Here is a 27945-nt window from a genome sequence, read left to right as displayed (position 1 = left end):
GTTTTGAAAGATTAGTACGGCAGCAGTACCCATGATAGATTAAAGGAGGGAGCCTGGAGTTAGGGAGACAAGCATAGAAACTTTGTAATCATTTAAATGTGAGACAGCAGTGGGATTGGAATTGGAAAATAAGGGACTAATGTGACAGGAGCTGGTGATTGTTGAATTTGGAGGAAGAAGGAAAAGGATCAATACAAGATGATGCAAAGGTTTCTAGCCTAGGGCACCAGAAGAATAATTTGATTGTTCCACTGAGATACTGAGTAGATGGCAAGGGGAGCTTGTACAAAGAGAAAAATTTGGACATTTTGAGGTGGCTAAGGGTTATCCAGATGAAGATTTCATACAGGCAGCTGAAAACACAGGTCTAGAGGTGAGAGATCAAAACTAAGGAGAGTGATCAACAAGTATAAAGGTGATAGTGGAAGAGCATTGAGGAGAATAAAAGGCCACTTTTGGAATATTCGCAGTTAAGGAATGGAAGGGGAAAGAGAATAATAATGGAGACAGAGCATGCTTGTTCTGTGATCGGAGGAAAATGTTTTAGGAAATAATGGGAGTGGGGTAGCTCCAAGGAAGGGGTGGTCAGCACTGCATAATACCACAAAGAGGTTAAAGAGAGAGATAGGAATAGACTAGAAGGATGATGTCATTGATATAGGGGAACTCCTGGGTGAGAAAAGTCCTACCAAAGCCAGGCCTTCTCTATAACTTGTAATTTAGAGAGATGCCTAAGGTACTGAGAAGTTAAGCATAGGATCATACAACCAACATGTATCAGGTCTTGTGGCTCTGAAGCCCGCTCTCACATACCATGCTGCCTCTAGATTCAAGGAAGAGGAGACCTCAACTTACTTGCAAAAAAGGATGATGAAACTTTTTAAAAGAAAGAAGCCATTGGTGAGCTTTCAGATAGAACATCACAGATTACTCCAAGGTCTCAATTTTTTAATACGCAACCTGGAAATCTGGCAGTTTGACTGACTGACAGTGAAATGAGGAATGGTGAAGTTTTGGATTTGTTCAGTTTGGGGCATTAGTGGATGTAGATTTTTCATTTGGAAATATAGCACTATTAGAACTTGGAGAGGCTAGAAGTCAGGAAATTTGGGAACCATCTGCTTAGAAGTCATAATTGGAAGCTAGGAAGCAGTAAATGAGATAACTATAGAAGAGTTGAGGATAGTTCCCTAGGAATGGGAAGGGAAAGAAGAACCGGGAAAAGAGGAGACCTAAGATTTTGTGGTGTCACAGAAACCATCCAGGAGAAAATACCCTTTGAAGCAGCAAAACTTGTACATTTCTGTCATTTTTCACAGAAATCTTCCCAGAATATTTTATACTTTTCCCTCACTAAGCAGTCATGTTAATATCATTTAACCTTTTCTAAATCTAGATGGCAAATTATAAGCATCATTATTGTTCAATGTTGTCCTCAAAAAAACTGAAATGTATAGGGATACTTAGCTGTATACCAAGTGCTTTTAAACTATTTTATTAAAAATTGTATAGCTGTTTTTTCCTATCTCCTCTTTTGCTGTCATCCAAAATTTGATGTGCCTGCCTATAGCAAGCTTTTCTCCCCCTTGTATAATTTGCTGCTTCTTACCTGTTGTGGATTAGAAAGCCAGATAACTTTTAAATTTCCAAATAAAATAAGAATATTAACATCTGAGTTAGGGTGTTGAAGGGGTTTCCTTCCACAAGATTTTCCTTGGTCTTTGTCTTAAATCTGTTTTGACTGCTTAAAGTTCTGTTTTGCTTATTTTAGACAGTTGAAAGCAAGTAGCTTATAAATGAATATGAATATACTCTATTTTCATGTAACTTTACAATTGGAAGAGACTATTAAAATTATCTAGTGCATCTCCTTAATTTTTACAATAAGGAAAACAGGCTCAGAAAACTTAATTGAATTTCTTATAGTTATATACCCAAGTGATGAAATAGCCAGGACATAGAACAGAATATAATACTATGGTATGCTGCCCCATTTTAAAACTATAAAATTTTTCTCTGGAGAGTTTACTAGCATGTACCTAAAATAGAGTAGCTAAAGCTTGTTTAGAAATGTTTGGCTTAATTTATTCAGATGGCATGTAAAACAGGAAAAACACTTTGACAGTTTTTTATTTGTGCCCCTAGGTAGATATAATATGTGGTGATCACCTCTTGGAACAGTATCAGACACTAAAGGAAATTCGCCGTGCCATAGGTGATGGAGCAATGCAGGTAAGTCTCAGATTTTATGAAAATACTAGTCAAGGAAATACTTTCATCTATATTTGAAATGAAAAGAAAACTAAGGGCCATGTGTTGCAAAGTTTTAACAAACCTTCCACAGCCAAGATTCCTCAGCCTACACTAGGTTCTACTTCAAATTAAACTTTTAACCTTTGAACATAACTAATTAGTTTTACTGAAAGAAAATGTTGGGGCGGCTAGGTGGCGCAGTGAGTAACAGCTCCGGCCCTGGAGTCGGAAGGACCCAGGATCAGTTCCAGCCTCAGATACTTAACACCCACACACACACAAAAAAAACTGTCTGTGTAACCTTGGGCAAGTTACTTAACCCCAATTGCTTTAAGAAAAATGTCATATAAGGCATTAATTAGCCCATCATATATAAGTTCCTCTTCACTCAAAGAACAGAGTTAACCTAATTTTTCTGTTTTATTTTTCCTGGTAATGTGAGTGAATTTAAAGTGACCAATATATGTTAATTAAAACATGGAAATCAAGGTCTTGCTCTAGGAGTTTCCTAAAGAGTTAAGACAAGCTGTGGGCTGTTTTCTGCTGAGCTTTTACAAGAATCTTTTTTTTTAATTCTACATCACATTAACAGACTTGCAGTAATGAAGTTTCAGTGAACTCTTTTAGTAGACTTTAGGTGGCCAGATGAGTATTTTTAATTTATTATCAAAAATGTAAAGTCCAATGTATGATCCAATTTGCCGAGATTTTATTGAGTCAACACAACTAAAATCACTCTGTAGAAGATACACTGTAGTACAAGAACTATCCTCACAATATGGATTATGTAATTACTAGAAAATAAAAACAGGCTAGCCAGCTTTTGTTGATCATTTACTGGCTTGGTTTTACTGTTTGTTTAATAAGAAAGCCTGTATAACTGTACTGTAGTCTTACTGTCCAGAATTTGAGGTATAAATTTTTTTCTTCAGAATTCTGAAGGTTGCACCTTCAGGATAGGGCATTGAGCAGAGAAGGTTGCTGTAACAAATGAAGCAGTCTGTTTCAGCATTTCAGGATATTCTTTGCATAAAGGAGAAACCAAACACCTTTTTAAATCTTGAGCATTTGTTTTTGAAGTTTCATGGACCTGAAGAGAGAGCTTTAAACCCGATTTTTAATCTAACTGAAGTTTAGTGTAAGTTAATTGGTGATTAGTGTTCCCCAGGGCATACTATACTTAGGCACAGAAGACTTCACATGACATAATAACTGAATTCTAATTTGAGAGGCTAAGGTTGTACTTGATTCTCTTTTTTCCCCCTCAGCTTTCTTGGACGATGTTATTTTGTTATGGAGATTTTTTAGAAGCATAAAATCTAAAAATTAAAAATAATCTTTGAATTAAAAGTAAAGTTATTTCTATGAAAATTGGTACAAATTAAAACAACTCTGAGATTTCACCTCATTCCCATCACATTGGAAAAGATGGCAACAATTCAGAAATAATATTAGAAGGGCTGTGGGAAAACAGATAAACTAATACATTGGTTGAGATGTGAATTGGTTCTGGAGTTCTGGAAAACAAGTTAGTGTTAATTAAGAAATGTGTTCCTATTCTTGGACCCAGCAGTTTAACTACTGGGCATATGTCCCAAGAAGGTCAGAGACAGAAAGGAAAGCCCCATAAATGCCAAAATTTAATAGCAGAGCTCATTGTGGTAACAAAGAATTGTAAATAAAGTCAGAGTCCATTAGTTGGAGAATGAATGAACAAACTGTTGTGTGAATGTAATGGATTGTTATTGTGTAATAAGAAAAAACGTGAGAAATTCACAGAAATGTGGAAAAATTTATATAAACTTATAAGAGTTATAAGAACACCAAGTACAATGACTACAATAAAGTAAATTAAAAGAATGCTAAAAGGCAAAAAAGAAAAATGGAAAACCCTCCTCAGAAAAGAAGACATTAAGCCCATAATCTGAAAAGCTGGTAAAGAAAATATTAGAAGCAGAGAGACAGTATCTCTTCTTAGAATCTTCCACTTTCAATGTGAAGGCTACAGTGAAGGATGAAAAGCTCCAAGGCAAAACTGGTGATAAATAAGTAGAACACTTACTGTGTGCAGACACTGTGATAAATGCTATGGATATAAAAACAGGAAAACAAGATAGCCCTACTCTCAAGGAACTTATAGCCTCATAAAGAAAGATGAGACATAAAGGGGGTCTGGGAAAGGATGGGGCAGGGAAGGAGTAAACCAGTATGGACTTGGAGCAGGCCAGAAGGTGAACTAGAAATGGAGAATGAACAGTGTGCCCTTCTCATGATTATTTGGGTTTCTAGGCAGGGACTCATCAATCACGGGGTCATCCTTAGGGATCCAGGCAGCTGGTATATAAATAGAACAGGCCAGAGAGCTAGCTAGAAGTGGAGAAAGACAAAGAGAAGATCCTTAACAAATCTAATGAAATAGTTGATTGGTTCCTTAAGAAACAGACTTCTGAGAAGGAAGGATTTGAGCCCCTGCAGAGATATTTGGAGAAGTCTGCAACCTCATCATTACTAAACTGCATCAAAATGTGGAGGGCATGCCTGGAAGTATGGGGTCATGGATTTCTAGGTAGTGAAGCAGCCCCATTCATCCTGAGGTACCTCTTCTGGATCCACCATGGAAGAAGTCAACAAAGTGCATCAAAAGAGAGAGTTCCACACAGCTTTTCAAAACTGGAAATCTCGCATTTGTAGCCCAGCCTAAGTGCAGTGGCCATTTAGAAATTACATGTGAGATGTTGTATATTAAATACTTAAATGTGTATAGGGAAAGAAGCAAAAAATATTGGACTTTTATCAATACTGTAAACAAGTAGAAATGTAATTCTTCTCTTTGGATATGAGAATCTGATTTAAAATTGGCATCATTTGAAAAAAGAAAGCAGTAGTAGGGGGCATCACTTCTCTTCCTGGCAGTAGTGGGAACCATACAGCCTAACCATCTTCCTTAACCTCCTCTCTTCAGAACCACCTGGATTCTGATTACTTGACTCTGCTAGGTGATCTTTTACCCGATGCTGCCCAGAACCAGATCTACCTACATGTCACTTCTTAGCCATTTCCAAAACATTCCTAGCTACTTCTAGCACCACTTTGTATATTATCTTCACATTACAGTCAATCAGTAAGCATATTAGGTGCCTACTTTGTTAGGCACTGCACTAAGTCCAGTTTGTTAGCAGATCTTGTCAGTATTGTCTTCATAACATTTCTCATGTGTCCTCTCTGACACTGCCACAACCCTGATGCACATCTTCCTCACCTCATGCCTGGACTATTGCAAAAGCCTTCTGATTTGGTCTCCTGGCCTCAAGTGTATGGGCCTTTGCAAAGCTTCAGCCATTTGACTATGGTGGGGGATGGAGGTGGGATGGTGTTTACTGACACAGATGTGTCCCTATCCCAGTAGTCAGGACATGTTGAGGTTACAGGTACAGTTGAGGCCTTGAGTTCTGTGAATGTTGGAATCTGGGCCTAGTGGTCAGAAAGGAGCTACCATGAGGAGGCAGGGTCTCCATTGGTAATTTTAGAGGGAGCAATTCAGTTGAATATAAGTTTCTTGAAGGTAAAGATTGTCTTATCCTTGTATTTGTATCCCCAGCATTTATCACAATTTTTACAAGTGACTTGTTTTTGGCAACAAAAATCTAGTTTTAGTTTTGCTAATTTTTGTGGCTCTATGCTAACATTGGCTAATATCTGAAAATATAATATACACTTGGGATAAGGTCTGTCCTGAATGACAGAAGATATAAACTCTTATTTCAGATAATCTTAATGATTTCATTCTTTTTGGACCAACTTCTTGTCTGATATGATTTAGCTCATCATCAGTTTTTACTTAGTAATATGGCTTGACAAAATGCTTATACTAGAAGTGTCAGACTTTTTTTGACATTTGGCGTTTTTTTCCTTGTTTTCTTGTGTTCATATTATTAGTATTCTCTTCATTCTGCAGTTTCTTTGCTGGAATTTTTGTAGGCTACTTTTTATTTTACAAATTAGTTAAAACTAGATAATATCCATAAGCCCACTTAGCTGAGCGTACATAACCTGCATCTCATTACATTGTACTGAAAATGAACAAATACATAAGGATCTATCCCTATACACGTGGAACTTGTCTTCCCTACAAGGATCTCATGTTTTGTTCCTGACACAGTATCATCTGATATGAGGAACCAATGAGAACACCAGTGTCAGTCCACAAACTAAATATTAATAATGCTTGTTTTCTTAATTCTTTTAGATATAAGTAAATAGAAGTAGAAGTTTTGATATTTCTGTACCACACCCTCTGGGGTGTACATGTCCCATTTTGTAAAACACTGGTTTAGTCTCCATTTTTTTTTTGACAAAAATTATGTGATACAGGGGTGGCTAGGTGGTGGTGCAGTGAATAGAACACTGGCCCTAGAGTCAGGAGGACCAGAGTTCAAATCTGGCCTCAGACACTTAACACTTACTAGCTGTGTGACCTTGGGCAAGTCACTTGACCCCAATTGCCCTGCCTTTCCCCCTCAAAAAGCCAAAAAAAAAAATTATGTGCTACTCTTAAAATATTTTGCTCACTTCTATAAACTATAGCATATCTAAACTATATCTACAACATTCTTTTGACTACTCAGTTTTGTAACCTTTCAAAAAAGAAAAAGTTAGTCTAATATAACTAATTAATTGAATAAAAAATAAATTTTAAAAAAACATTTATTTGGTGCTTACTATATGTTAAGTGAGCAGCTAGGTGGCACAGTGGATAGAGCACTAGGCCCAGAGTAAGGAAGACTCAGTTCAAATTCATCCTCAAACACATACTTTCTGTGTGACCTGGGCAAGCTACTTAACCTTGTTTATCTCAGTTTCCTCATTTGTAAAATGGCAAATCACTCTAGAATCTTTGCCAAGAAAACCCCAAAATGGACCACGAAGAGTTAGACACAACTGAAAAATTGTTGTAGTTACAAAAAAGCAAAGACAGTTCCCGTCTTCAAGGAGATTACGGTCTAACAGAAGAGAACACAAACAAAAGTAGTTTTTGTCAAGGAGGAGTATTTTAGCCTGGAAAATTACAGGAATGAGAGTTGGACCTTTTGGGGAGTAGACTGACCCATCCAGGAGCAGTGGCAGAGTTGATCTGATCATGATTCCAGAATTGAGGAGTAAGGAAGCAAAGTATGGCTGAGGCTTTTACTGAAATTCTTGTCTAAGAGAGGCAGTTACCAGTCAGGAACAAGGCCCCAGGATGGAAGTATCTCCAGGGGGGTAAGGAAGGCAGATTGATGTCACCATGAGGTTTCTGATTCCTCTTTCCTTCATGTATGCTCACCATCCCATTAATCATCTAGAATTTTCCCACAAACCCAAGCTGAGCTCACTGGCCTGTGATTTGCCAACTCTATTCTCTTCCCTTTTAGGAAAATCAGGTATTTGCCCTCATACGGTGCTGTAGTACCTCTCTCATTCTTCACAGTCCTTCAGATGACACTGACAGTGATTCTGCAGTCATGTCTTTCAGTTCTGGATTTGAAGACCTGAGTTTAAGTCCCATTTTAGGTGTGTAAAGCTGTATGGCCCTCGGCAGGTTCACATTACAGGGTTGGGGAGACTGTGCCACAGTTTCCCCACCCCAGTGGTTAGGTGAACTTATGATTTCCTCATTGGATTAATAATGATAAACACCTATGTCACAGGACTGTTGTGAGGATCAGATTAGATACTGCATATAACATACTTTGCAAACAGTCAAGTGCTATATAAATGTTTACTATTATTTTTGTCATCATCATGATCCTTCAGAGGAGGTCATTAACCTCAGCCGAGTGACTTGAATACATTAAGGTTAGCTTTGTGCTCTCCCACCATATTTTTATTTATTTTATGTATTACCTCCCCATTTGCCATTTTTTTTCTCATCATTTCCAGTGCCAAAGTCATTCTCTGTGGCAGAGAAAACAGAAGCAAAGCAAGATTTGAGCAGGTCCGCCTTCTCTCTGTTGTCAGTTAGCAGGGTCCCATCTCCCTTCTGCCTTCCCTACTCCCCTCACCCCAGCAGTAGACCTATCCTTCCTCTCTTTGGTCTTCCTCTTTCTCTGAAAATATCCGTAATCTCTACCCCTCTGGTTTTTTCAGCCTTCCTTGCCAGACTCAGCTTATCCTGAGTGTTAGCAGTTCTGACACTATTTTACAGGATTATGTTGTGCTCTCACATAATTTTTAGTCACCTGCCCTTACTTTCATCTTTTGTGTATATCCTCTTAAAATCTAGGTTGTTGGGTTTCTCTATCCACGTTGGTCTCTTTTAGAGTTAGAGAACTCTGATTTTTCCTCCTTATCAAAATTGTTTTGCTTTGTGTCTTCAAAATACCATTCTTGAGAGTTTTCCATACCCCAGCAGGCTAACTTTTAGAATATTTAGTCATTGGGATCCTACATGTTCTTTCTCAGAACTCTTTGAAATATGTTCTTTCAAGATCTAGAATGCATGTCAAACCATTCCCAGCTTTCTTCTCTTTGTCTTTCACTAACTCCAAGAGGCAATGGCCACTTTCCTTCAAAGTTCCCATTTCGCTCCAGCTAAGAGTTCCTCCCTTATCAGTAAGAATGAGAAGATGTAAAAGAGTTTCTCCTGGTTAGTTCCTCTCCCTTTTGAAGAATGAAATTATCATCTAAATCAGTAGGCTCGTCAAGAAAGGATAACAGCTCCTCTACCCATTGGGACAGTTAAAGCCCCCTTTCCCTATGTGATTATGTGGAGGGTGTGGTAGAGTTCTAGGAGTCAGGTTCTGATCTCATCTCTGATACATATTGGCTGTGTGACCCTGGGTAAGTAAGTGTACCTCTCACTGTCTCAGGTAACTCTCCAGCATTGTAAATTGCTGAGTAGGTACTAATCTCCACTGGGAGATAGCTCCTGACCAAGAACTCCCTATTCCTATAGAATCACAGGTCCAGATTTTTTAAAAACCTACTGCTTCATGCCTCTGGACTTCTCTATTTCCTCTCACCAGGCAAGTGGTCTAAAGAATATTCTGATGATAAAACCACTTCTGTTTCTACTTCCATTAATCTTAAACCTTAATATTATGTATCATGCTTCCCTTCCCTGGTTCCTCAATAGAAGTAAGTGATAACTGTCAGGGAAGAGAAAGAAAAACTGTAGAACAAACACAAGAACTCCAGTTACAGTGGTAGTTACTGGAGCCATTTTGTCTAAGAACAAGGAGCTCAATGTGCTTCAGGAAACCCTGAGGGCATCACTGTGTTACATGGACCTTATGCAAGTCACTTAAGCTTCAATCTCTCTGTTACCTTTCTTGTAAGATGAGGGAGGATATTGGAGTAGAAGACCTTGGGGTATTTCCTAGATCAACATCATGCTGTAATCAAGATAAGGTTATGTTCGATATTATCTGTTTACAATGGCAAAAGATTGTAACATGTTGTACAACAGTGGAATAAGGGCTTGCTTTGGACTGAGGACATGAGTTTGAATTCCGGTTCTGGTACCAGTTGTCTACAAAAATTACTCAACGTCTCTATGACTCAATGCCTTCATTTATAAAAATGGGCATCATAATTTGTGTCTCAAGGCTGATATGAAGATCAAATAAGATAATGGATAGAAAGTGCTTTATAAACCAGAAAGCCCCATAAAAGTGTCAGATTTTGATTTTACTTTTTTTTTTTAAGCAATCGGGGTTAAGTAACTTGCTCAAGGTTACACGGCCAGTTATTATTTCTGGGTGTGGTGCTCAGTATCTGAGCCCGGATTTGATCCAGGTCATCCCGACACTGGAGCCGGTGCTCTTACTTGCTGAGCCACCTGGCCACCCCTTTGATTTTACTTTTAAAAAGATCTCCATCACAATCGATTAAAATAGAACTCTTCACTGTTTAAAGTGGTAAGTTTAAATTATCCAAAAAGTAGATTGATGTGGAATATAAGGTGACATTATAGTATTTAGATCCTTTTAGGGAAAAAACACCTAGTCTTTCACTGGCTATGGAATGAAAAGGATGCCTCTTTTTATTTCTTTTAGGAGGATTGTCTGTTATAAATACCAGCAAAGCTGGCATATATAGGAACTCAGATCAATCTCAGTAGTTAGATTCAAGATTATATAGACTATAGTTGCCAAGATATATTGGTAATGGAATGCCTGTCCTATGCCAAAGAGGCTTATTCACTTTATGCTTTTTATAAATAATAAGTTTATTTAGTCCTGAGTTGTGAAAATTAGAGAAAGCTGTAACTTATTTATTAGTATAAGTGTTTATCATTTTAAGACAAGGTACCTTTTTTCCTTCCAGGATGGTTTACTTGTACTTCATTACGGTCTTGTGGTTTCTCCACTGACAATAACATGAATATTCCAGGGCTGTTAAAAGTAAAGAAGCAAAGGAGAGTCCTCATCTCACCAAAGACTGTCATCATATGTCTGGTTACCACCACTTTATGCAATATGTCTAATTTTCAGCTGTAAGAACCATAACACTTATAAGTAAAATTAGAAATGACATGCTTTTGTTTGACCAGCGACAGTTTAAAAGGTAGTACAAGCCTCAGGGAAAGGAAATAATTTAGGAACACTGAATTCTAAAATTCTTTATGAATTCACACTTTACCTTTGATTTGCTTGCTCTTCTCCAAAGCAAATCAGCTCCTGTTCTCTCCTAGAGCCATATCTCTTTAAAGTAGGCAGGGATGGGGTTTAATAGACAGTCATCCTTTTGGAAAAGAGATGTATACTTTTGAACTAAAGATAAAAGTCATGGCTTTATTTTTAAAACCACAGGGCAAACTTTCCAATCTTTGTGAAGACTAAAAGTATTATGCTACGATTTGCATATTTCTAGTATTTTTTGAGCATGTATTTTTATACCAGCAGTAATACTAAAGAGATCTTGTTTCCTCTGGAGGTGGTGAATCAGTTCCTTCTACATAGGCAGAATGTCTTCCCATAGGGCAGTTTTGTCCAGCACCATGTGCCTCTAGTGTAGTTAGACTTCCCCAGCACAGCTAACAAGAGGTGCCTCTTGACGTTTTTATTCTTAAAATAGTTCATTTTGCAATCATGCATTATACTTGAGTGGCTTGTATGTTTTTAGAGACCTCTTAGCCCTGAAAGTATGAGCCTGAAACTATGATCAGGACTATTAAAGTAGATTGAGAATTCTGCAAATAACTTGTTAATTCAATGTTTCTTTTTTTTTGTCAGATAAACTTGTGTTTTCCCATTGTTTCTTCACCATGTTTAAAGGATGTAGTGTTTATGAGCTCATTCACTTGCATGTTAGGCCTTAAAATTTAAAACTTAAACAATTCTTTTGCCAATAAAGATAGTTTGAAATAACAAGCCTGTTTACCTAAATTAATACAATTACAGTGCTTCCTGAAAGGTTAAAAATTATTTTGTGGTCCAGATTTTGAAACTTATTTTGAAAGTTTGTATGGCAATAGTTACAAAATTGGATAAGTCACGGAGAATGGTTTGTAAACAGTTTGTGAATTGTGTAAATGATTACATATTGTAACAACTAAATAAAAATTTATTTTAGTCTATTTTAAAATAGTATTTATTATGAATCTTTTTAAAAATTTCTTATTAAGTCAATGATGAATTAAAATTAACTATCACTTTTGGGTCTTGTGAACAACAAAATGATGAATTATTCATTTTCACCAGTCTCATTGCTACCCTTCATTCTGTCCTCCTCCCCAATAAATTATATGCCAGATAAATCCTCAGAAGACAGAATTCTGAAAAGGTAAAGTCCTTTATGAATTAATACTGGGGAATTCTAAAACCAGTACTCTCACTTAGCACCCCTCACCCACTAACTTCCGGGTGTCCTATAGACAAATACAAACAAACCTTGGGGTGGGGACCTACCCTAATTCAATGACTGTACCTAAACACCACTGTCTCTCCATCCCACAAAAAGCCATAGATATTGATTCAGCCCAGCTATGTGAAGGAAAGGAAAAGAAGGTAAGATAATAAGGCAGGCTAAAAAATGCTGCCTTTTCTTTAGAGCTCAGCACTCTGCACCTGCAGTGACAGCCCAAACAACCTCTATCCTCCTCCCACTCTACAAATTGTGTCAAACTGACCCTTCTTGGCTAAATGAAGGAAAAAAGGAGAGCAGGGTGATAAGTTGGGAGATGTACTGGCATGGGTATATGTCAAGCCTAAAGGAAATGAGACTAAACTCCCACACACACACTGAGGTTATCTAGGGCAGGGACTCATGCTCAAGAACCTTATATGTCCCAGAGCCAAGGGGCAAAGGCATCCTTGAAACACAATCTGAGGAGTCTGCTCTTTAGCATCGGGGGAGGAGCCAGAAAGGAAGTGACAGGAATTACCTCCTCCCCCCCAATAATAAAGGCTAAAACACTAAAGATATCAAAAGAAAAGACCTGAAAAGCCCAACACAGAAAAATTAGCAGAGAGGATTCTAAAACCAGAAAACAACTGAATAAAACCTTAATGCATACAATTCATATCAACATATGATATGAAGGAAAGTGAATCAGTGGTACCTGATCAAAGACAATCCTGTGGACTCTCTGAAAGCATAGAACAATCAAAAATCCCCTAATGATTGCATAAAATAAGAAACTGGAAATGAATGTGGGTCAAAACCTAGAGATTTACGTTCAGAATTTAAAACAGCATATTAGAAAAAAAAAGGATCATTCTAAAGAAATGAGTTTAACAGATTTGGAATACAGAAATGAACTAGAGGAAAATTTGACCAGAGGGGCTCAAAAGTCAGCATTAAAAGAACTCATTCTATAAAAGCCAAAGCAAATGATTTTAAATTTGAGGTGAGGGGAAGCTAGGTGGCGCAATGGTTAAAGCACCAGCCCTGGTGTTAGGAGAACCTGAGTTCAGATTTGACTTCAGACACTCACTAGCTGTGTAATTCTGGGCAAGTCACTTAACTCTGAATGCTTCAAAAAAAAAAAAAGTTCAGATGCTCAGAGAAAATTTAGGAATTATAGATATCCCAGGAGAACACAACAAATCAAAATATCTGAACACCACAATGTTAGAAATAAATAAAACTGTCCAGAACTTCTAAATACAGACAACAAAGAATTGATCAAGCATATCTACAGATTACCACCAAAACTACCCTACGCTTTAAACTCCAAGATACATGGTGGTTAAATAAAACATTTCAACGCCTTTCAATGACAATTTTTGGAAGAATTGAGAAGACAGGCAGTCCAGTAGCAATCATTATTAAAGTGACTACAAAGTTGCAGGTGCTATGTTAAGCATAGAAGATACAAATATAAGCAAAAAGAAAGACAGTCCCTGTCCTCAAGGACCAAAGACCTTCAAATGTGAAGGAAAGGAAGTTCTAGTAAGACAAGATGACTTTATAGTCATGAGAAATCTCAGGCAGGAATGGAATAGTATAATCCAAAAAGCAAAGAGACTCAAGCTGCAACCAAAATGATACATTTTGCAAACCTGAAGCTAATTATCAATAAAAAAGATGGACATTTAACAAGAGGCATTTGATTCATTTCTGGAGGGAAAAATAAGCAGACTGTATGACTTGCAAACACCCCAAAAAACAGGAATACAAAAACAGTAAATAAGTATAACTCTCAAGGAAAGAGTAAGTAATTAAATCAATTATCTCCTATTTAGAGATTATTGTTTAAACAAAAAAGATTAACCTGTAGAATAAAAGAAAGGGCAAAAGAGGGTAACTATTTAACGAATCCAAAGCAAAGATGGAAGGGTTAAACAAACACAATAAACTATACCACCTGTCTGTCATCACCACCAGTGGTGAAAGAGATTGGATCTGCTATTTCCCTGGTAGAAGATTTCCAGATAAGGAACCTCCCTCTACCAATGCAAGTTGGAAACTTCTCAGCAATTTAGTCTTAGAGAGTTTCCTAGAGCATTTGGAAATTGTATGAATTGGGAGATAAGGATTAGAAAATAGAAGAAAAAGTGATAAACTACGAAGTCCGTGGGGACACAGTGAAGGGATGGTGATTCATATAGTTTCTCAACAAGAAGGGGGTGCTGTGGGAGAAGAGAGGCAGAAGAAGAAAGAAAATGAGTCTGAGTGAATAAAAATTCCAATGGAAGATAGAAATACCACTGATGAGTACTTCTAGGGGGGTGAAGGTGTACCTGAATGGGAAATGGAACTCTTGATAGGTTTAATCTAGTAAAAGTTTGTGCATTAAGAGGCCTTGTTCTCAGTAGTAGAGAACACCATCAGCAGCTCCTTCCCCAGACAAGAGATATGTGAGTTATTATATAGGGAAAGTACCCATAATGGACGGGTGGGGAGGGTGTGAAGCCAAAGATGAGACAGTATGGTCTTTGGGAAGGAGACTGATGGTGAAGGCAGGGGGTATGGCTTGGCCTCACAATTTGGGACACTGGGTATTTCCTACCATGTAAAGTTGCTTCTGACATTTCCTTAGTAAACTGGTATTTCTAAGAAGCACAGCAGAAAAAAAAATGGAGGATGGGACAATATCTACAAATGCAATAAGATAGAAATTGATTAGAAGGTGTTCAAACTTTGTTCTTATTTTTTTATGTTTTTGATTTTTGGAGGGCAATTGGGGTTAAGTAACTTGCCCAAGGTCACACGGCTAGTGTGTGTGTGTGTGTGTGTGTGTGTGTGTTAAGTGTCTGAGGCCGGATCCAAACTCAGATCCTCCTGGTTCTAGGGCCAGCACTCTACTCACTGTGCCACCTAGCCACCCCTTCAAACTTTGTTCTTAAGAAGCTTTAATTCCAAGAAAGATAAAAGAGAAAACAAATTAGGAAGAAATAAAGGTATAGCCCATGAATCAAAGAAAGAAATTCAGAAGAGACTGAAAAGAGCACAGAGCAGGACACACTGGGGCAAGTTCAGTGGCAGTCCTTGGCGGCAGCTGCATCAGTAACTACAGCATCTTTGGGAGCTCTCAGCCCACACACAGTAGAGGGGTCGGACAATTGGTCAGAGAAAGATTGCAAAGGACCCTTTGCTGGGACTGGATTCAGGACCCTGTTTCATTGCCTATCCATAGTCCCAGGGCAAAGAGAAGCACTGGAGAGCTTGTGGCTGTAGAGGAGCAGGAGAATTGGTCACAGTTCCAAAGCAGAAAGGAGTATGAGTGCTTGCAGCTGCAGGGGAGCAGGAGCCTTGGTCACAGTTTCAGGGTTGTGAAGGCTTGTCACTCACAGAGGAGTGGGGACCCTGGTCTCAGTTCCAAGGAAGAAAGGAACGTGAGCACTGGCAGCTGTAGGAGAGAAAGGGTCCCGGTCATAGTTTCAAACTCCTCTTAGAGGAGCACTAAAATTGTGGCTACAGGGTAACAAGGTAAAGACCAGAGCAGAGAACAGGAGAGCAGTGACCACACCTCCTCTTAGATCATACTTCCTTGGAAGCACCAAAAACTTACAGAACCCCAGAACTAACTCTGAAAACAGCAGCACAGAAAACCTAAAGCTTGGGACAGTGCCCTCTCCACTCCAGGACCAGAGCCCAACTTTATTTGCCTTTTGGAGGGCAATTGGGGTTAAGTAACTTGCCCAAGGTTACATGGCTAGTTTTTTTTGTGTGTGGGTGTTAAGTGTATGAGGCCGGAACTGAACTCAGGTCCTCCTGACTCCAGGGCCAGTGCTTTTACTCACTTTGCCACCTAGCTGCCCTTAGAGCCCAACTTTAACATAAAAGTTAAAAGTTGAGTGGAAGTAAGCTGGAAAAAGAGCAAACAGTAAGAAAAAGAACCTGGCCATAAAAAGTTACTCTGCTGACAGAGAAGATCAAGATATTCAGAAAGAAGACAACAGTGTCAAAATAGCTACAAGAAAAGCCTCAAAGAAAAACCAGACAAAAGTTGGACAAAAGTCCAACAAGAATTCCTAAAGTAGCTCAAAATTTTTTTTTAAATCAAGTAGAGATAGAGGGAAAATTTGGAAAAGAAATGAAAGTGATGCAAGAAAATTATGAAAAGAGAGTCAATAGCTTCGTAAAAGAAGCACACACACACACAATTTAAGAAAACAGCACCTTAAAAAGTAGAATTAGCCAAATGGAAAAAGAGATACAAAAGCTCACTGAAGAAAATAATTCCTTAAAAATTAGAATTGGGCAAGTGGAAGCGAATGACTCCATGAGATACCAAGAAACGAAACAAAATCAAAAGAATGAAAAAATGGAAGAAAATGTGAAATAGAGGAAAAACAATTGACAAAAAAAGAGAAAAACAACTGACCTGGAAAAGAGATCAAGGAGAAATAATTTAAGAATTACTGGTCTACCTGGAAGCCATGATCAAAAAAGAGCCTAGATAATCACATTTCAAGAAATTATCAAGGAAGACTCTCCTGATATCCTAAAACAGGGGGTAAAATAGAAATTGAAAGAATCCACCAATCACCTCCTGAAAGAGATCCCAAAATGAAAACTCCCAGCAATAGTATAGCCAAATTCCAGAGCCCCCAGGTCAAGGAGAAAATATTGCAAGCAGCCAGAAAGAAACAATTCAAATATTATAGAGCCAGTCAGGATCATACAAGATTTAGTGGCTTCCACATGAAAGGGATCAGAGGACTTGGGATATAATATTCCAGAAGGCAAAAGAGTTAGGATTACATCCCAAAACAACCTACCTAGCAAAACTGAGTACAGTCCTTCAAGGGGAAGATGAATATTTAATGAAATAGAGGACTTTCAAGCACTCCTGATGAAAAGACTAGAGTTTAGTAGAAAAATGACTTTCAAATACAAGACTCAAGCATAATAAGGTAAATATGAAAGAGAAATCATAAGGGATTCACTAAAGTTAAACTGTTTACATTCCTCTGTGGAAAGGTGATATTTATAACTTAGGAACTTTATCACTCTTTAGAAGGAGTATCCATAGACAGGGAGTATGGATGTGTATTGACTATGATGGAATGATTTTTTTTTAAATAAAATTGAAGAGTGAAAAAGAGGGATGCACTGGGAGGAGGGGGAAGGGAGAGGAAGAACCAGACAATAATCTTACATAAAAGAGGCGTGAAAGAAAGGGCTTTTACAGTGGAGGGGAAGTTGGGGGGAGGTGAATCTGGGTAACCCTTGAACCTTACTCTCATCAGAATTGATTCAGAGGCAATTTGGGTATAGGAATCTATCTTACTCTACAGGGAAGTGAGAGGTGAATGGTTATGAAAGAAGGGCAATGATTGATAAAAGGGAGGGTGGATTAAGGGAGTCAGTGATCAGAAGGAAAACAGATTTTTGAAGAGGAAAAGGGTAAAAAGAGAATCAGAAGGATAAACAGGGAAAAATAGGATAGAGGGAAATAGTCATCTTAGCTGTGAATGTGAATGGGATGAACTTTCCCATAAAATGGAAGCAGATAGCAGACTGGATTAAAAACCAGAATCCAAGGATGTATTGTTTACAAGAAACACACTTGAAACAGAGAGGCACACACAGTAAAAATAAGGCACTGGAGTAGAATCTATTATGTATCAGCTGAGGTTAAAAAAATAAAAAGCAGGAGTATTAGTCATGATCTCAGAACCAAAGCAAAAATAGACCTAATAAAAAGAGAAGCAGGGAAGCTACATTTTACTAAGGGTATCACAGACAATGAAGTAATGTCAATAGTAAACATATATGCTCCAAATAGCATAGCATCCAAATTCTTAAAAAAAAATAAAAAGGTTAAATGAGTTAATCGAGAAAGAAGTTAAGGAGATAAATAGAATTTTAGAAAAATTAAGTTGTTGGGGCAGCTAGGTGGTGCAGTGAATAGAGCACTGGCCCTGAAGTCAGGAGGACCTGAGTTCAAATCCAGCCTCAGACACTTAACACACTTACTAGCTGTGTGACTTAGGGCAAGTCACTTAACCTCAACTGCCCTCCAAAAAAGCAAAAAAAAAATTTTTAATTGTGATAGACTTATAGAGGAAATTGAATGGAAATAAAAAGAAGTATACCTTTTTCTCATCTGTATGTGGCATCTTCACAAAAATTAAGCATGTATTAGGGTATAAAAATCTTACAACCAAATGCAAAAAAACACATTTTAAATTCATCCTTTTCAAACCATAATGCAATAAAAATTACAGTCAATAAAAGACTATGAAAACAAAAATTAATTGAAAACTAAATAATCCTTAAAAAAAATGAGTGGGTCAAAGAACAAATCATAGAAACAATCAATTTAATTAAAGATAATGACAAAAAATGAGACAACATACCAGAATTTATGGAGTGCAGCCAAAGTAGTACTAAGTGGAAAATTTGTATCTCTAAATATTTACATCAATAAAATAGAGAAACAGCAAATCAATGCTTTGGGTGTGCAACTAAAAAAAAAACCTAGTAAAAGAACAAATTAAAAATCTCCAATTAAATACCAAATTAGAAATCCTGAAAATCAAAGGAGAGATTAATAAAATTGAAAGTAAGAAAAATATTGAACTAATAAATAAAACTAGAAGATGGTTTTATGGGGGGGAAACATAATAAATAAACTATTGGTTAATTTGATTTAAAAAAAAGAAGAAAACCAAATAACTAATAAAAAATGAAAAGGGTGAATTTCACCACCAATAAAGATGAAATTAAAGCAGTTCTTAGGAGCTTTTGTTTTTATTTAACTAAATGTCAATGAATCCAACCATCTAAGTTAAATGAATGAGTATTTACAAAAATATAAATTGCCCAGATTAACCAAAGAGGAAGTAGAATATTTAAATAATGCTGTCTTAGGAAAATAAATTGAACAAGCCATCAATGAACTCCTTAAGGAAAAAATGTCCAGGACCAGATGGATTCACAAGTGAATTTTACCTAACATTTAAAGAACAATTAATTCCAATACTATATAAAATATTTGGGAAAATAAGCAAATAACCTACCAAATTTCTTTTATGACACAAATATGGTACTGGTACCTAAACCAGGAAGAGCAAAAACAGAGAAAGAAAACTATCGACCAATTTCCCTAAGGAATATTGAAGCTACTAGAGGGGATATGGAAAAACTAGGTCACTCATATACTGTTGGTCGAATTTTGAACTGGTCTGACCATTCTGGATAACAATTTGGAACTATGCTGAAAGGTCTATAAAACTGTGCATACCCTCTGACCCAGCAATACCGCTACTAGGTCTGTATCCTAAAGAGATGACAAGAAAAGGACACATATGTTCAAAAATACATATAGTAGCTCTTTTGTGGTGGCAAAAAAGTAGAAATTGAGAAGATGCTCATCAGTTGGGGAATGGCTAAATAAGTTAGAGTACATGATTGTGATGGAGTACTGTTGTACTTCAAGTACTTTAAGAAAGGATGAGCAGGATGTTTTCAGAAAAACCTGGGCAGACTTCTATGAATTGATACAAAGTGATGAGAATCAGGAGAACATTGTACACAGTAACAGCAATATTGTACAATGACCAACTGTGAAAGACTTAGCTACTCTGATCAATACAACCAAAACAATTTCAAAGGACTTATGATGAAAAAATGCTATCCACCTCCAGAGAAAGAACTGATGGAATCTGAATGCAGATCAAAGCTTCCCCACCTTTTTTTTGGTCTGTGTTTTCTTTTGCAACATGGCTAGTATAGAAATATGTTTTGTGTGACTGCACATGTATAACCTATATAAGATTGTTTGCCTTCTCGAGGATGGGGGAGAGGAAGGAGGGAAGGAGAGAATTAGGAACTCAAAATTTTTAAAAAGAGCTTTAAAAAAATGACTGGCAGTACAATTTTAAAAGTTTACATTGTATGAAAATTAAGATTTATTCTAAGGGAACAGAAGCATTGTTCCCTCCTAGTCATATAGAAGAGGAACTACACGTATTTTCTGGAATTCTGAAACTCAGAACTGCAACTAATGAGTAGAATTGGAGAAAGCATGGTGTAATGGGTAGAGAGTATTCAGTTTGGATTCAGGAAAAGCTAGGATGATCTTACCTCTGAGGCTAACTGTGTGACCCTGGGCATGTCACAACCTCTCTGAACCTGTTTTCTCCTCTGTAAAATGAAAGAGTTTAACTAGATGGCCTCTAAGGTCCCTTCTATCTATAAATCTGTGGTCCTGTGATTCTGGGAATATACCAGGAAACAATTAGCTTTCAGCCAAGTATATTGAGAAGAATTTCTTAACAATCAGCACCAACTAACCACAGAGCAAATTGCCTCACAAAATAGTGAGTTCCCTGTCACTGCGTATCCCAGGTGTATTCCACATGCTTTTTTAACTGTCAATTTTAAAACTTCTAGTGATACAAGAGAATCAGGCCAATGCAAATTCTGATATGTTCATCTTTGTTTTCCTTAAAACACCATGGCAAGCTAGTTTCTCTGTTTTCATTTTTTTTATTTTTTTTTTTATTTTTTGCTTTTTTGGGATTAAGTAACTTGCCCAAGGTCACACGGCTAGTTTTTTTGGTGTGTGTTAATTGTCTGAGGTCAGATTTGAACTCAGGACCTCCTGACTCTAGGGCTGGTGCTCTATTCACTGCACCACCTAGCCACCCCTTTTCTGTTTTCATTTTTTAAATCAGGTTGTCATGGGTACAAGTTTGATTATTAGTCTCTCTTCCAAACTTGGCTAGTGAAATCTGCATTTTATTATCCTTAAAGATTAATAGCAACTTATGCTCAAATGAAATAATGTATTGATCTGCTTCTGTAAGGCTGCCAAATGTGCTAGTCTAGCCCTTAGCTGGATGGGTGTTATGAATAGATCGTTACTGCCTTTTGATTTTATTTTAATGGTGTCAGTGTGATCTTTTAAGTGGGTTTTTTTTCCTTTGTTTTGGCAATAAGGTATTTTTTTTTCCCTAATGCTGAAAAGAAGATACCTATTGAATCCAAATCTGATTGAGATTTTAACTCTCTGGGACATTAATATAGCACTGGCTAGAGGTGGGGAAGCGGATATTAAGGTATTATAGAGGAAGGGATTGCCTTGTCAGCAATTTTTCCTCACAAATAATGTATGACAGGAAGATAACTCACAGTATTTCAAGATACTAGTCAATGCTTCTCTTTTGTGCACTTATTTTAACACAGAAGAAATTTTAAATGCTAATGTTGCAGAAGATTCCTCCCCCCTCCTTTCCTTCTGATACCTATAAGCATTACACTATGGCTAAATGAAGCTGAGAAAGACCACATCACCTCTCTCTCTGGGATTGAAATATACTGTGAGCTGAATTGGGGGATGGGAAAGAGAAAGATGGCTACAAACAATAGAAACACTCAAGGTCATCTGAAATGTTCCCAGAAAGACATAAGCAGACCAAATACAGTGCAAATGACATCACTTTTTTGGCATTTTTATTGTTTTCTATTCCATAACAAGATGACCCTTAGTGCTATATATATATTTAATCTGTCAAACCTTCAATTTTACATTCTTTCTACTTGACTTCTAGTTCATAAATCGCCTTTCTTTATGGAATATGATAACACATTATAGACTTTTCCTCTTTTAACCTTACTCAAATGTTTTTAAAAGGTCAGGAAAGTCTTTTGTTGATTAGCCTTGGAGGTTTAGTTTGATATCACTGTAGAGATAGCAATGCAAATTGTAGCTTCATTCTGCTACTGCACAGAAGGAAAGGAAGAAATGTCTTTAAAGATATGGCCAATCTTTCTAACACTATAAAAGAAATGTATTGGCATGTATGTAGGTTTTTCCCCCTGCATATACTTGTTTTCCAATTTAGACTTTTCAGAATTTACTTCTGATGCTTGCATTCTGGCTTATGAACATTTTCTGCTTCATGAAATAAAATGGATAGAAAAGGAACACAAAAAAAAACACCTTCTGTGCCTATTTTCATTCTATTTAATGAAATTAATAAAAGCTGTATGATACCCTGACGTCTGTTATTCTTTAAAATCTAACATTACTGAACATCATTTAATAACTTGTACTGGAGTCATTTGGTTCTTATGTGCAAAGAAACTGTGCCAGGAACATAAATCCTTCACAGTGGAGAGTAGGCAGCTGCTACCACTTACTAAGTGAATGTTATTTTACCACAGCCTCTAGATTTCTGGCTCACTAATGCGTGCTGAGGAATTTGTGACCTAGGTACACTTTGATGCAAAATGCTGTCTCTTTATGATAGCAAAAATCTGGCAACAAAGTGGGTAACCGTGGATTGGGGAATGATTAAACAAACAAATACATGAAAGTAATGGAATAGTATTGCATTGTAAGAAATAATAGTTATATGTTTTGCATGATTGTACATGTATAACCTATATAAAATTGCTTGCCTTCTCAATGGGGGTGGAGGGAGAAGAAAGGAGGGAGAGAATCTGAAACTCAAAAATTTTTTAAAACTGTTAAAAAATTTTTACATGTAATTGGGAGAAAATAATTAAATCTGAAAAAATGATAGTTATGAGAAATTCAGAGCAAGATGAGAAGATGTATATGAACTGATGCAGAGAAAAGGAAGCAAAGCCAGGAAAATGATAATTGAGGTAACTCTAACAATATATGTAGAAAGGACAGTAAACAAAATTAATTCTGTGTAATTATAACAACCAGCAATGGCCCTGGGAAAAAGATAAGAAAGTGCATTTCCTGGGGTGGCTAGGTGGTGCAGTGACGCACAGGCCCTAGAGTCAGAAGGACCTGAGTTCAAATTCAGCTTCAGACACTTAACACAAAACTAGCCGTGTGACCTTGGCCAAGTCACTTAACCCCAATTGCCCTACCTTCCCCCCTCCAAAAAAAAAAAGAAAGTGCATTTCCTTACTTTCATTGAAGAGGTAAGGGACTATGGATATGGAATGTTGCATGTGCTGTCAAATGCCCTCAATGTGTTGATTGTTTTTGCTAACTCTTTACAAGTTTTTTACAAAGGGAGGTTCCCAGGAGGGAAGTGGGAATGTTATGGAATCCCAGAACTGAAAGAAACCTTACAAGTGATCTGATTCAACCTACATCCCTGTTCATGAGTCCTTCACACTGCATCTCTCACAAATGGGCACCCAGCACCAACCTCTACTCAGATACCTCCAAGAATGCAAAGTTGTCTACATCACATAACAGCCCATTCTATTATTGAATACTTTTGATTTTTGGAAAGCTCTTTTATTGAGCTGAAATCTACAACCACCTTTCCCTTTCTCCCCTTCTCCATCCCAACCTCTCAGAACTAGAGTAACAAATATGAAGAAGATATAAAATGGAAATGTATGTCATGTATTTTTCTATTCTTATGTAAAAATGCTTATCATCATATATACTGATTTAATATTCATATCCTCAACATAGCTTGTGCTAACTGAATGTAAAAATGCCTTTACTCTGCTCAGTACACTGCTAAAAGAGGACTTTTTCCCCATTTGTAATGACTTGATCATATGATGCTAATATGAATGTATAAGACTCCAGGTCTTAGATGGGTGATTTTGGCCACGCTCATCTGAGTACTTGGTAAACTCTGAGAACAATGAGGCATCACAAATATTCTTTGTACTTATTGTCTTTTTAGAGGTAAGTGGGCAGCCCATGAAATTGTAACCACTGGAGAAAGTAATTGTATTAAATGTCACAACTGTTAATTCTACAAGAAAGCAAACCTGAAGATCTCCCTAAGAACAAGCCTTTTGTTTTTTATGCATAGCCAGAGATTTCTGTTCTGTTTTGTTTGAGAAGGGCAAAATACTGCAGAAGGCATAAATCTTTAAATATCTGCAGTGTGACTCACACCTTTCTATGACAACCCTGTTTGCCCCTATAAAATAAAATTGCGAGAATGCATTAATTTCTCTACTATTCCCTACCTACCTCCCCCCTCCACAAGGAACTCAATAAACTCATGAAATTAATAGAAAAGAAGAAAAAATGGGGGCCTCACATCATCTTGAAGAGGATCAATAGGGCAGGAGCATAAGTCTTTGATCTGCCCCACTAATCATTCTCTTCAGTCTTTTCAGATTCCCAGGAAGGCATGTTAATGTAATAAAAACAGTTCTTTATGTGGCTAAATCCAGAAGAGCTCACCCCCCACAAGTCAAGGATTTATGAAGATGAGATATTTTAAAATAGCCAAGTGCTTGATAACATCAATCCATCACGTGCATAAAATCCAAAGATGTATTGCTAGCCATGTTAATTGTGTTAATTTAAAAGAAAATATTTGTCCCCTGTGAGCTCAGCTTGTGAGGCATGAGAAGCATTTCCAGCTGTATCAGTTGTAGGCAACAGTACTAAACTTGGAAAAATCCATTCATTTAGTTGAGGGGGTGGTGCTGAAGGGGAAATGATTTTTTGGATTCTTTCCAGATCCTCAAAAATAGCTGGTAGTTTCCTAATAAAAATAAAATTGATGAGAATCCTCTGAAGTTGCCTCTCAGTCATCATCATTTCCAGCTATCTCTGCCTTTCTTGTCTTCATTTAAAACTCATCAGAGACCTCTAACCTCTTCTATGAACAAAAGTTTCTGCTCTCTAGTAGTCAATACCTTTGTTAGTTTGGGACTTGGGCATTCTTAATAGAATTCATACTCTGTGGGATTGGCCCATAAGGGGCACACACAATGGTCTCAGCTGGCACAAAATAATAATCCCTTGTTTGGCCTCAAGAAGCTTCTGTGAGTTTATTATTCTTAATAATAATAATATTTAAATAGTGCTTCCCTCGTGACACCTTGAGTAGTTAAAATATCCTCATTTTCAAGCAAGGAAACAGAGACTCAGAGGGTAAACCTATAGTCAATGTGTCAAAATACTCTTTCCATTACAACAAAATTTCTCCCTGATGATTCTGTATACTGGCCACTATTGCAGTAAAAATTACATTTTTCAGAATTTTCAGTTTTCCTTTTTAGGTTTGTCAAGGAGCTTTGAGCTTATCAATGACAATCTCACTTACTTAGAATCACCCCAAAGGCTTTAGGTACCAGTTCCCAAGAAGTCGTCATTATTTTTTTTTTTATTTTGGGAACCAACACTTAATAGTAAAAATAATAATGGCTAGCACTTATATAGGACTTTTTGGAGCCAGTATTTAGTTTTTGGAACTACATTTAATATATTAAACCTAAGGACAAACAAAGGACTCTGGGATAGAGGCCTTTACTTTACAGGACTATTTTTATCCAGTGACTTCTGCTAGAACCATGTTCATTCTCACGAATGTCTAAAATGGCTAAATCAGCCAAACTCTTGTTCCAACCTTTTCATAAGCTACTGTTTTTCTATCACTACTTCGAAGTGACTTTGCACTCATCCCCAAGGAAATCATCCATACTCTGCATGAGGTTTTGTCTGTGACAAGGCATTCTGAAGCACAACATATATTGTGGCTCTCATCAATTCAACCCAATACGGTCTAATAATCACTTATTATACTACATGCAAACTACATGTTTGTGGTCGTGGTGAGGACAAATGAGATAACACAGGTGATGCTAGCCATCATCATCATCATTATTATTATTATTAAATATCAGGTCCAAAAAGTAAATATACTATTATATGATCAATATAGGTTTGAAGCTATTATTAACCCCATTATACAGATGAGGAAACTGAGGCTTAGAGAGATCAAATGACTTGCCCAGAGACAATGAAGGAAGAAAATAAGATGAAAGATTTCTGCATCTTCATAAGGGCAGAGCTCCTAATTTGAAATGATCAGGATTCAGAATATTTGATTATTTGGAATATTGCTTTTAAGTACCAAGATCATTTGAAGTTGAAGTTCACACTATGTATCATTCATATGTTCTTTAGTCTGCTTGCTTTATTTTCTTAGAAATGTTTTGAATAGTTTTCCAATTAGCTGGTAATAGTTGAAGTTGCTTCCCTTCTCTCTGCCTTACATTTCTTGACCACATGTGTTACATATGATTATTCTGATTATAATCTCTTTGATGTCCTATAATTTGCTTTTAAGGTCTGTCTTCATTTACATTTTAGATCACAGAATGAACACAGAGTTCACTGAGAAGTCAAATCACATGAACAAGCATTTATTAAGGGCCTACTATGTGCACTATGCTAAGGATACAAAAAAAAGGCAAAAAAAAAAATTTACCCTCAAGGGAACTCACACTCTAATGGAGTGAGACAACAAGGAAATTTCTATGTACAAACAAGATATATACATGATAAAATGGAAATAATATCAGAGGGAAGCACTAAGATTAAGGACTAGGAAAGGCTTTTTGTGGAAAGAGGAATTTAGCTGAGACTTGAAGGAAGCCAGTGAAGTCAGGAGGCAGAAGTGAAGAAGGTGAGAATTCCAGGAATAGGGATAGCCAATAAAAATGCTGCGTTGAGACATGGAGTGTCTTATGGGAATAGCAATGAGGCCAGTGTACATGGAGGGAGTAATGTATAAGGAGACTGGCAAGGACCAGGTTATGAAGGGCTTTAAAAGCCAAACAGAGTGAATAGAGAGTGATGTGGTCAGATGTACACTTTAGGAACATCTTTTTAATACTTGAATGGAGGATGGGCCAGAGTGGGGAGAAACTTGGGGTAGGAAGACCAATCTCAAGGCTGTTGCTATATTACTACTTACAGTGATGCTAGAATGGTGGTAGTGTCGGGAGAGAAGGGGATGTATACAAGAGATTTTATGAAAGTAGAATCAGCAGGATTTGACTGCTGATTGAATATGGGGGAGAGGGCGGGGAGAGAAGAGTTCAGAATAACACCTAGGTTGTGAGCATGGGGGACTAAGAAGTGATGGTGCCTTTGACAATAATAGGGAAGGTAGTAAGAAAGGAGAGTTGAAGAAGGCAGGTGTGCAACATGGGGAGGGTAGGATAATGAGTTCATTTTTGGACTTGTTGAATTTAATATGTCAGTAACACATCCAATTTGAGATTCCAATAGGTAACTGGAGATGTGAGAATGGAAGTCAGGAGAGAGATCAGAAAAAAATGGATATAAGAATATGAGAAAAAATTACCATAGTCAGGTAGTTACAGTTGCCAGAGGTTTCACTGATGCAATTAGGGAAGTGTCTTGGCAAAGATGGATTCAATGGACAAATAATTCTTGGAAATAGCAACCTAAATGTCCTCTTAAAATCTATTTTAGTTAGGATATGACAGTTCAGCAAGTCCTTAGAAGGCATTTGAATTACAAATAACTATATAACTATGGATCTAACTTCCCATTAGCAATACCATCAGTCTCTTTAAGTAGTATACAGGTACTCTTAGATGAAATTGAGAGAATAAAAACATCTACAAGGACTTTTCCTCTTAAGTAAGAAAATCTAAGCTATAACTAAGCAGGTAGGTGAGAGACCAAAGTTTATTACTCCGATATGGAGTCCTAATCACTGGACTTTGATTTGTTACTTATCTGCCTACTGGATAGAGTACTAGACCTAGAGTCAGTCAATTCAATCCTTCCTCAGACATTTACTAGCTGTGTTACCCTGGGCAAGTCACTTAATTTCTCTATGCTTCATTTTCTCCTTCTGCAAAATGGAAATCATAATAGCACTTACCTCAGAGCATTGCTATGAAAATCACGTGAAATAACATATAAAGTGTTTTGCAATCCTAAAAGTACTAAGCCAATGTTATTTTACCTATCAATACTAATCATGAGTGACATGACATCTATCTACCCCCATATTGGCCATCTGGATCCTGGAGTGGCCTGAGAAGAATTTTCCATTTCTGTGCCCAGACAAGATCTGA

General features: G+C 37.1%; 2 protein-coding genes across 2 annotated transcripts in view; both read left to right on the top strand.

The window, feature by feature from the left end:
- The window catches only part of PCGF6 (polycomb group ring finger 6), a 30526-nt gene extending 18706 nt beyond the window's left edge, over nt 1–11820 (top strand). Inside the window, exons 9-10 of the mRNA XM_069098860.1 lie at nt 2146–2232; nt 10561–11820. Of these exons, the coding sequence (XP_068954961.1) occupies nt 2146–2232; nt 10561–10617 (144 nt within the window). The 3' untranslated portion in view covers nt 10618–11820. The remainder of the gene's footprint in view (nt 1–2145; nt 2233–10560) is intronic.
- NT5C2 (5'-nucleotidase, cytosolic II) overlaps nt 1–27945 on the top strand; it is a 266169-nt gene that overhangs the window by 75685 nt on the left and 162539 nt on the right. The window lies entirely within an intron of this gene.

This window comes from Petaurus breviceps, unplaced genomic scaffold (assembly GCF_028583685.1).
Source record: "Petaurus breviceps papuanus isolate PSGF00001 unplaced genomic scaffold, PetGlider_PUasm1.0 37, whole genome shotgun sequence".
NCBI classification, from domain to species: Eukaryota; Metazoa; Chordata; class Mammalia; order Diprotodontia; family Petauridae; genus Petaurus; species Petaurus breviceps.
The sequence above is the reverse complement of the archived record's forward strand: the minus strand, read 5'-3'. Positions and strand labels throughout refer to the sequence as shown.